Source organism: Mugil cephalus, chromosome 21 (assembly GCF_022458985.1).
Source record: "Mugil cephalus isolate CIBA_MC_2020 chromosome 21, CIBA_Mcephalus_1.1, whole genome shotgun sequence".
Taxonomy (NCBI): domain Eukaryota; kingdom Metazoa; phylum Chordata; class Actinopteri; order Mugiliformes; family Mugilidae; genus Mugil; species Mugil cephalus.
Genome location: NC_061790.1, coordinates 590,266 through 601,957, shown reverse-complemented (window position 1 = coordinate 601,957; position 11,692 = coordinate 590,266). Strand labels below are relative to the sequence as shown.

General features: G+C 41.2%; 1 protein-coding gene across 1 annotated transcript; it reads left to right on the top strand.

Annotated features, from left to right (window-relative positions):
* Positions 1-853: 853 nt before the first annotated feature.
* Positions 854-8,636, top strand: LOC124998888 (protein NLRC3-like; the record flags this gene model as incomplete). Its single annotated transcript, XM_047573525.1, has 5 exons — positions 854-2,142; positions 4,664-4,837; positions 6,514-6,687; positions 7,641-7,814; positions 8,244-8,636. Coding segments are annotated over 5 exons (1,824 nt in total), but the record flags the coding sequence as incomplete, so codon positions are not given.
* Positions 8,637-11,692: the final 3,056 nt, after the last annotated feature.

The following is an 11,692-nucleotide window of genomic DNA, read 5'->3' as shown; positions in this document are numbered from 1 at the left end:
CTGGTTAGGTCCAGCTATGTGATGCATTGTATCAGTGGAAAACGTGTCTCTGATGGAGCAGACTGGGGTAATTGTGGGTAATGTTACATTCCATTTTGCCCGTCCCTCTAAACTCAAATATTGAAATGAGTAACAAACACTTTTTGTTTAAAATTCACTTGCAAGATAGCAGTTTCTATAGGTTTCAAGTATGAAAGTTTGGAGACATTCAAAAAAAAAAAAAAAAAAAAAAAAAAAAACCTGTTGGTGATTACATAACATTCTTGGTCTTGGTTTGCTGAGTGGAAGGGATTAAAAGAGGGACAACTATTTTATTTTTATCTCACTCTTGTTCTTCTTTCCAGCTGATGTTGGTCTGCAGGAGGTTTTAGATGAACATAAGATCAGTCTGAGGAGGAGATGTGAATATGTGACTGAAGGAACTGATGTAAGAGGAAGAGGAACCCTCCTCAACAGGATCTTCACAGAGCTCTACATCACAGAGGGACAGAGTGAAGAGGTTAATACCCAACATGAGGTGAAGCAGCTGGAGACAGCTTCCAAGATGAAGGCCCTCCATGACACTCCAATCAGGTGCCACGACATCTTTAAAGCCTCACCTGACCAACAGAGACACATCAGACTGGTTCTGACCTACGGCGTCGCTGGCGTTGGAAAAACCTTCTCAGTGCAGAAGTTCACTCTGGACTGGGCAGAGGGTTTGGAAAACCAAGATGTCAGTGTGGTGATTGTGCTTTCGTTCAGGGAGCTGAACTTGATCAAAGATGAGCAGTACAGTCTTCTCAGGCTGCTCCATGTTTTCCATCCAACATTACAGAAGGTCACAGCAGAGCAGCTGGCTGTCTGGAAACTTTTGTTCATCTTTGACGGCCTGGATGAAAGCAGACTTTCATTGAAGTTCAACAACAGTGAGGTTGTGTCTGATGTCACACAGAAGGTATCAGTCAACGTGCTGCTGACAAACCTCATCAAGGGGAACCTGCTTCCCTCGGCTCTGGTCTGGATCACTTCCAGACCTGCAGCAGCCAATCAGATCCCTCCTACATGTGTTGACAGGGTAACAGAAGTACGAGGCTTCACTGACGCCCAGAAGGAGGAGTACTTCAGGAGGAGGTTCAGTGATGAAGAGCTGTCCAGCAGAATCATCTCCCACATCAAGACCTCCAGGAGCCTCCACATCCTGTGTGGAGTCCCAGTCTTCTGCTGGATCACTGCTACAGTTCTGGAGCACATGTTGACTACAGAGCAGAGAGGAGAGCTGCCCAAGACCCTGACTGACATGTACTCACACTTTGTGATGGTTCAGACAAGGAGGAAGAAGAACAAGTACCATGAGGGACATGAGACGAGTCCACAGGAGCTGATGGAGGCTGACAGGGAAGTTCTTCTGAAGCTGGGGAGGCTGGCGTTTGAACATCTGGAGGAAGGAAACATCATGTTCTACCAAGAAGACCTGGAGCGCTGTGGTCTGGATGTGACAGAGGCCTCAGTGTACTCAGGAGTTTGCACAGAGATCTTCAAAAGAGAGAGTGTGATCTTCCAGAAATCAGTCTACTGCTTTGTTCATCTGAGCGTTCAGGAGTTTCTGGCTGCAGTCTACATGTTCCACTGTTACACCAACAAGAAGACAGAGGTTCTGAAGGACTTCCTGGAGAAAGACTTCCAGTATGACACAGCACCTCTGAGTGACTTTCTTTATGTAGCCATGAAGAAATCCCTGCACAGTAAAAATGGTCACCTGGACCTGTTTGTTCGCTTCCTTCATGGCCTCTCTCTGGAGTCCAACCAGAGACTCTTAGGAGGTCTGCTGGGTCAGACAGAGAACAGTCCAGAAATCATCCAGAGAACCATCAATAAGCTGAAGGAGATGAACATTTATTTTATATCTCCTGACAGAAGCATAAACATCTTCCACTGTCTGATGGAGATGAACGACCTCTCAGTTCATCAGGAGATCCAAGAGTTCCTGAAGTCAGAGAACAGATCAGAGAAGGAACTCTCTGAGATCCACTGCTCAGCTCTGGCCTACATGCTGCAGATGTCAGAGGAGGTTCTGGATGAATTTGACCTGATGAAGTACAACGCATCATATGTGGGACGACGGAGACTGATCCCAGCTGTGAGGAACTGCAGAAAGGCTCGGTGAGTCCTGATGTTATTAATCACATTTATTGTTATTAGTATATCAACAGAACAAACCTGAAACAACTGGAAGGTTTTTCATCGAAGTAGCTTCTTCAGTTCTAAAAGACTGGTGGGTATTAGGGTAAATATTTGTGAGTTCTCATCAGAAACTCCCATGGTTAGGGATTAGGGTCACCCATAGGAAGAGGAAACTCATTATTTCCTGTTTCTGATCCACAAATAATAGTATTCTAATGACTTTAAGGATTCTTGGTCATCTGCATCATCATATATCCAAAACATAAACTGAAAACAATTGTTCATCCAAGTAAGTTTGGATGTGTGGTGCGACAACATCAAGAAATTCTACAGATTCCATTACTCCTGCCTTCATCCCTAGTTAGGAGATTTTCTAATGATCCATTAATGGTCTGAAAGTATGAACATACAGTCCCCTCCAAAAGTACTGGAGCAACAAGGCAAATTCCCTTGTTTTTGTTCACTGAAGACATTTGGATTCAAGATCAAAAGATGAGTATGACACCAGAGTTCAGAAGGTCATCTTTTATTTCCTGGTATTTATATCTTGATGTGTTAAACATCTTAGGATATATCACTGTTTGTATTACACCACAGCATTTTAGGTGAACAAAAGTAATGGAACAAATAATCTTAAAGTAACTAACATTTAATATTTGGTGGTATAACCCTTCCTAGCAATGACGGCCTCAAGCCTGCGACCCATCGACACTAAACTGTCGCATTCTTCATGTGCGAACTATTCCAGGCTTTTACTGCACCTTCTTCCAGTTCTTGTTTGTTTCGGGGGGTTTCTCCCTCCAGTCTCCTCTTTTTTAGACTGGACAAGTCAGTCACCTGACCTTAGCCCAACTGAGCAGCATTTCACCTCCTGAAGAGGAGACTGGAGGGAGAAACCCCCCGAAACAAACAAGAACTGGAGGAGGTGAAATGCTGCTCAGTTGGGTTAAGGTCAGGTGACTGACTTGTCCAGTCTAAAACCTTCCACTTTGTTCCCTGATGAAGTCCTTTGTTTTGTTGGCAGTTTGCTTTGGGTCATTGTCCTGCTGCAGGATAAAATTTCTCCCCATTAGTTTAGATGCATTTCTCCGTAAACTGACAAAATGTTTCTGAACACTTCAGAATTCATTCTGCTGTTACCATCATCAGTTCCATCATCAGTTCACATTAATGAGCCTGTTCCATCACGCCCAGGCCATGACATGACCTCCACCAGGCTTCACAGATGAGCTTATGCTTCGGATCATGAGCAGTTCCTTTCTTTCTCCATCACTGTGGTAGAGATGAATCTGGTCTCATCAGTCAGAAGATTGTGTTCCAGAACGTTTGTGGCTCATCTCCGTTCTTCTTTGCATGTTTCAGTCTGGCCTCTGATTCTTCCTGCTGATGAGTGGTTTGTATATGTTGGTTTGGCCTCTATGTTTCTGTTCTGAGTCTCCTCTGACACTGGACTGTGATTCCTGTGGAGGTTGTTGGTGATGTCACTTACTGATGTTTTAGGGTTTTTCTTCAACTCTCACTATATTTCTGTCATCAGCTACTGTTGTTTTCCTTGGCCGACCTGTTCCACGTCTGTTGCTCAGTTCACCAGTAGTTTCTTTCTCATTCAGGACGTTCCACATTGTTGTGTTGCTTTGCCCAATGTTTGTCCAATGGCTGTGATTGATTTTCCTTCTTTTCTCCCATAGACAGCTCTCTGGTCTTCATGTTGGTTTATCCTCAAGAAATGCAACATTATAGGTTTCAACCCAGGCCAAACAGTAGACTAGTCATGCAGCTATTTACTGTTTGATCAATCAACGTTAAAGGCAACACCTGGTCAACAACAAACACCTGTCAGTCACATGTTCCAATAGTTTTACTCACTTGAAAAATAGGTGGGTTCAAACAAATGGTGGTACGTCCCGAGTTGTTTGATACATCAAGATGTAAATACCAGGAAATAAAAGCTGACGTTCTGAACTCTTGTCTCATCTTTTAATCTTAAACCCAAATGTCTTCAGTGAACAATAAAAAAGAGGGAATTTGCCTTGCTGTTCCAATACATTTGGAGGGGACTGTATGTGAAACCTTTTTTGTTGTGATTAAGAATCTTTTGATTTGTATCCTTAACCATTTTTTTTTTATCTTTGTGTGATGGAGGCATAATGCCACCTGGTTCAGCTGAAGATTTTATCCAGAAAATCCAGTGGTTTAAATCAAGATCTGCATCATTTTCCAAAGGTTACGGAAGTCATAGTGTGCATGTAAGATGTTTGGAGGTGCTAACAAAGCAAAGATAACAAAGACAGATCATCTCCCCAACTGGAACTGTTCACTGAGTTCAACTCATTCTAAATGTTCAAATGGAAGAAATGTTGTCATCATCCAGATGTCAGATGACTGTGTGGATCAAATCACAGATGCTCATCAGATGATCACCTCACTCTGTTACTCATTAAGTCTCTAGAATGGAAATGATCTGATTTAACAACAGATTTTATGTACTTTCTAATCACAGACTTACTGGATGTGAACTCGCGGAGACATACTATAAAGTTGTGTCCTCAGCTCTGAAGTCCAACCCTTCCTATCTGACAGAGCTGGACCTGAGTGGAAATAAACTGAAGGATTCAGGAGTGAAGCATCTGTCTGCTGGACTGGAGAGTCCAAACTGTAAACTGGAGACTCTGAGGTCAGTTCACTGGAGCTGTGGGAGGTTTTCTTTATTTATTCACTCATTATTGTCAAATGTTCTTTAGTTGATAAATGTTCAGTAAATCTGAAGGAGTCTCTTCTTTTTCTCTATGTCGTGTTTTTCCAAATGTCTGAACAATAGTTTTTCCTTGTGGCTCCAAATAGAAGTGAAAGACTTGAGCAGGGTTCGTTTAATAAAGGGGACAGAGGTGGAGTCCTGACGGGGAGATGATGTGAGCCTCCACAGGTTCATGTTGTGCTCCATCAGTCAGTGAAGATGAAGTCAGGACTGATGAGGCTCTAGAGTGTGTGAGGATGTGAATGAGGCTGATGAAGATCTGATGAGAGCAGATAAAAGTCTGAGAGAGAGACAGGTCAGAGAAAGAAGAGAAAGACGTGAATGGAAAACTGGATGGAGGTGAAGTTATAAGTGCAGTTTGTCAACTAGCAAAGCAGCTGCAACTGCTTTGTGCCCCATGTAAGTAAGAGCCCCTGGGGTCTAGATGTTCACCATCTCTTATCCCTTTGGAGAGCAGAGGGCAAACGAAGGAGAAGGAACGAGATAGCAAGGAGGGTCATGGCATTTTTGGCCAATACCTTCATGTTGACTAGGTAGGTCCTTGAGCAAAAGAGGACTGGCCATCTTACCCTCCAAGGACATCTCTAACACCCACCTTAAATGCACTCACAGTGATGACTGTAGGGATCAACCACTGGGTCCATGCAAGACACTAATAAAACTACCAAAACCTACCTAGTATCTAAGTGACGTGGAGGAAATGTTGTGGAGAGCAGCATCAAGGTCTGCACCAGTTCAGAGGGGATTACTCTATAAGAACAGCCCGAAGCTACGCCAATGACTTTGGAGGGCCTTAAATTAGATCTGGGGGAGAGGGAATATTGCTCAGTCAGTGCTGTGTGTACAGAAATCAGAAAATAATGATCAATTTTGGACCATTGACTTGCTCATAATGTGGAGCGAGATCTTCTTCAGCACTGTAGATAAGAGACTTTCCAACTTCCTGCTGAGCAGGAAAGCAGAAAAGTAAATTGAGTGCACAGATTAAGCACAGATCTGATCAGCTCTCAGATCAAACTCCCAGATCTTCGGCTTCTGTGGTTCTCTGCCTACAAAGGCTTAGTCTGGTCTGGGTTTTAGCCTCGCCCCAGGAATTATGACCAGAGCTCTACTGGAGGAGGGTTAGCATGTCAGAGATACAACCAGGGTGTCAATACACAGCAGGAAAAGACTCTTTGACTATGTCTGAGACCCAGCATTCTTCAGTAAGATCTATGAACTACTGAGGCATGGAACTTAAAGTACAGTCAAACTTGCAACATGGGCAACATTTTATGGCCAACTTATTGACATATTTTTTTAGCAGAACTTACGATTCAACTTATCAGAATTCAACCTACTCCATAATTGCCAGTAAAATAGATAAATAAAATGGTAAAATGTGATGCTTAATGACATTAAGTAATGCAATTATTACAATGACAAGAGTAATCATAACTCCATAGACGGTTTAAAGTCGTCATTAAAACTTTAATCAGTAAGATTTGACATCTGTAGAAGACATGATGAAGATCCAAAATACCAGAAGGACAGTCAGTCATGTTTTAAAGTGAAAAAAAGTCTCATTAGGTTTTCATCTACATCTTTTTATTCAGATTGTGGCGCTGTGGCTTGTCAGAGATCAGCTGTGATTCTCTAGTCTCAGCTCTGAAGTCCAACCCCTCCCATCTGAAACATCTGGACCTGAGTGTCAACGATCTGAAGGATCCAGGAGTGAAGCATCTGTGTGGTTTTCTGGAGAGTCCAGACTGTAGACTGGAAACTCTGAGGTCAGCTCACTGATCTTACAGATCTCAGCTTTAATCCGCGACTAACACGCTGTGCTCTATAAGTTGTACCTTTTTTTCTCCAAAAGTCGATAGTGGTCGACATGTTTAGTTTATAAATTAGGAGACTGAAGCAATACATACAAACAATACATTTGACAACAAGCTAACTCATGCCTCACTCAATAACCCTCTTTTATCTCTAAATTCCTTTAAGACCCGACATCGGTGAATGTTCTCAGTCATCCTCATCACGCTATATTTAAAACACACATTAAACAAAGACATCTGGGCGCATAGATCTTCAGCCTGTGTCCACCTGATGTTCACATGACCAAAGCCTGTTAACAAGCAGCTACTCACCTCAGATTATTTCAGATTGACCTGGATGGTCTCTTCTAATCCTGATCGGTGGTTCTCTAATAGCACATTGATGACACATTGATTGATGTGTGTTCCTGACCTGAAGACCTGGCTCAGAATCTGCTCTCCCTTATATTTTCCATCATTTCTGTTCTTCCTAACTGTGTACCCAAACTTATATCAATGTACATAAATGGAGCACTTTAATCTCCAGAGTATTGTGCATGACTCTTTGTATTTAAAATAATGTAGCATGGAGCTAAACCAGTACAGACCTTAGCTAAAATACTTAATAAACACACAAGTCAATGAAATTCCTCAAAATAATCTTGTAGAAATTAAAGTATAAGAGATATAAGAAACGATGATAGTGAACAACCTCCGTGAGGCGCAGCTGTAACTTCCTGCTGAGATGTGCCATAGTAATGAAAAATATCAAAGCTGATCTTTAGATGGTGATATGGTATTTATTATAATTCAGCATACAACCGTTCCCAAACAAGTGCAGCTCTCTTTTTATATAGTTTATAAAAATCAGTATATTTTCACAACTAAATCCACGGTTTCATCTCCATCTTTTTTTCTTCATTCAGTCTGATGAACTGCAGTTTGTCAGAGATCAGCTGTGATTCTCTGGTCTCAGCTCTGAAGTCCAACCCCTCCCATCTGAGAGAGTTAAACTTGAGTGGAAACAGCCTCCAGTATTCATATGTGAAGCAGCTTCTTGATCTTCAGGAGAGTTCAGACTATAAACTGGAGACTCTGAGGTGAGTAGAGGGTTCCAGTCAGTCCATGCTGCTTTCATCAGTATCGTCCTAAACACAGTTAGTATCAAAGATCCAAGTCTGACTGAAGCCTGTACATCCCAGAAGCAGCGTTACATTTAGTAACCATGAGTTTCTTAGTCAGCTGATCTTTGTTTCCATGGAGCAGCAGTAAATCCATCACTAAAGTGTTGGTGCAGTAATGAAGCGTTCAGGACTCTCAGCAGTTTCTTAGTGAAATCTGCAGAGGAAACAGACTTGATGCTAAAAGTCTCTGCAGGTCTGTGTGTGTTCACTCCAACACGTTAACATGAAGCTGAAAGGAAGCTGGCTGAGCTCCACAGCTGCTCCACTGCTGCTCTGAACAGGACTCAAGTCCCTGCTGCTCTTTCTAAACACTCATTCATCTCTGGTGTTTCTTTCTCTCTACAGGTGGAGAGGGTGATCGTTGTGAAGAAATGCACATTTAATGTGAGTGTATGTGAAGATATAAACTGCACATGAGATGTTGATGAGATATGATGTTTAAATTTGATTAAGTATGAAGCTACAGAAAGAATATGACAAAGGACCCATCATAGCTTTAATGATCAAGATAATGTAGTTGATCATTTCATAAACCAGCTCTCAGTAAGTTGTTGTTTGAGTTTTGTTTTAGTTTAGAAATATAACTCAGGTGTTACCTACATTAATTGAACAATGTGTGGAATTTTGTAAATATGAATATTTTATGAAAGTGATTCCTTTGAAAAATGTCAGGTTTTAAAATGCTGGAGAAAGACTGAGGACGTTTGTCTGGTGGTAGAATAAACGTTTTACACTAAATCTGTGCCAGTCTTCAGAACTGTTCTTCTGGACTTTCTCTAGGAATTTGCTGAAGATTTTTGGATGTAATGAAGTCGTACTCTAATTAATGTTCATTAATTAAAATGTGGTGTCTGACTCCCTGAATCATCATCATCATCATCATCATCATCATCAGAAGAAGAAGAAAAAGAAGAAGAGGAACGTTAACTCTCATACAAACAGGAAAATACATTAAAAAGAGAGAGAAGAAGAAGGTTCATGAAAACCACAGGAAGAATAACTATAAGAAAATTGTTGAGATGAACATTACAAACCAATTCATTTTGGTTCACTCAGCAAGTGCTGTTCACATATGTGGAAAATATGATGAAAAATAGAGATTTTTAGTATTTATTATTAACATGTATGTGCTACAACATCATCAGAATGAGTGAAACCTTAAAAAACCTGAGGAGGAGGAGGAGGATGATGTCATCACTGACTCAAAAGTAGGAAAAGAAAAAGAGAGAGAGAACGGAAATGATGAAAGATGATGTAAAAAGAACAATCTCACTACAAAAGCATTAAAAAACACAACTCAGTTCTTTTTGTTGATATATTGTTTTGAGAAATACTGCAAGACACAGTGTGACCACTTCATTCATTCATTCATTCAAGAGTAGCTGTGCCCTAGGTCACTGCTACTCTTCCTCATTAATACAGTTAAAAAGATACATTAAAAAGACATATAAAGAACAAATAATACAACAAAACTTAACAATATTCTAAGATCGAGTGAAGAAAAAACAAATGGGCAGGAAAAACAGAAATCAGATTAATTAATATTAATTAAACCCATGATAACATCACTGAGATCAGTCCATGAGGATAAGATCAAAACATGTGTCATGTTCTAGATTTGATATTTTATATGATTTAAATGTGCTGAAGTTACCAAATATGATTCCTAGACCCATAAAGGGTTAAAGAAACTCTTCTCTGTAGAAAGCGTGATGATCTTTTCACCTCCCACCATAAAGACGTCAGCACAACGATGGCCAGACTAGCACTAGGGTTAGGGTTAGCCTTCTGAAAGCTAACAGGATGTTTGAACAGGACAGTACAAGTGATAACTAGAGATGGAACATACATTCATAATTGATTTAACAGCTGCATTTAAAGACTAACAATTATGACAACGATCAATCTTGGAAGTTTGAACGGTTCTGAACAGTTTAGTGGTTTTCTGGTACATCATCATGAAATTCTGTTTAATCTTAGCAAATACACTGCCAAAAAAGAAGAAGAAAGTGGAGGAATGTGCTATGATGTGTGGTTACTGCAGTTGCTAAGTTTCTTCAAACCTCACTTATTGCAGCATGTATCTGTAGCCAGAGTCTCTCTACAAAAAATCTGCTGCTTCATCCTCTGTTTATCCTCTCAGCTCACACATCGTCCTCTTCACCTTAAGAAAGATCACCCCCACCACCTGTAGAGAGGAGGAGAAAGAAGAGAGGAGGTGAAGGAGTGTTTCCCGTCATCATCACATCCAGTAGAAAGAGCAGCAGGGACTTGAGTCCTGTTCAGAGCAGCAGTGGAGCAGCTGTGGAGCTCAGCCAGCTTCCTTTCAGCTTCATGTTAACGTGTTGGAGTGAACACACACAGACCTGCAGAGACTTTTAGCATCAAGTCTGTTTCCTCTACAGATTTCACTAAGAAACTGCTGAGAGTCCTGAACGCTTCATTACTGCACCAACACTTTAGTGATGGATTTACTGCTGCTCCATGGAAACAAAGATCAGCTGACTAAGAAACTCATGGTTACTAAATGTAACGCTGCTTCTGTGATGTGCAGGCTTCAGTCAGACTGTTTCAGAGCTGTGATCAGTTGTTGATCAGATGTGATGAATGACCACCACTGTCTCTATACATCTTGGAAGGCTGTCAGCTGGAATCCAGCTTTATTTCCTGGACACATCAACACAACAACAACAGTCGTCTTCACATCAACTCAAACACATGGTCACAACAAGCTTCTGGCTCATCTGATTGGCTGACTGTTGTCTCTCTCTCTGTCTTTCTGTCCAATCCTGAAGCCTGTCTCCATTCTCCTCTCACAGCTTCACTGAGAAGCTGCAGGTTTACAGGAAACACTGGATCTTTGATACTAACTGTGTTTAGGACGATACTGATGAAAGCAGCATGGACTGACTGGAACCCTCTACTCACTCCAGAGTCTGCAGTTTATAGTCTGAACTCTTCTTAAGATCAAGAAGATGCTTCACATCTGAATCCTTCAGCTTGTTGAATCTCAGCTCCAGATGTTTCAGATGGGAGGGGTTGGACTTCAGAGCTGAGACCAGAGAATCACAGCTGATCTTTGACAAACTGCAGTTAAACAACCTGAATGAAGAATAAAAGATGTAGATTAAACCCTGAATGATTCAGTCAGAAAGTTGAGGAGCTGGAACAGTGACTCTACAAGGACAAGAACAAAAACTAAAGAGTTATCAGGGCTACAAGGCAACGCTCGGGCCCTATTGTTATCCCACGTGTTTCTTCTTATTTATCATTCTTCATCTTCCTTCCTTTGTTCGTCCCTTATATATGAAAACGTGCGGTTCTATCGGGATCAGTGTGTTATTACTTTTCTTTACGAAATACGAACTGCGACAAATGTCCCATTGGAAATGAATGGGACGGACCAAAAAAAGAACCCAAACACACAGTTTATCAAAGGTGTACTGCTCAGGCAAACTTTCACCTACAGACTTCATTTAAACTTTAAAATGTAGACACAAGCCTTGTGTGTTGGTGTATTATCATCTTGGTTTGATAGGTCTTATCGTTGTTGATCAATCACTGTTCAATGACCATGATCTTTTTCCAAAAATCTGGTGTTAGAGTGCGGAATGTTGCTACTTAGAGTGAGAGAACGTGTGTGAAATCGCCTGAAACTTTTCTCTTTCCACGCTCGTCCCGGCCACAATTTACACACTAGACACATGATTTTTTACACAGTTGTAGACAAACTTGTTGTATATCAAAGTCTTCAGGAAGGTCTTACGACGCCCACGGTCTGCTTGTTTTTCTGA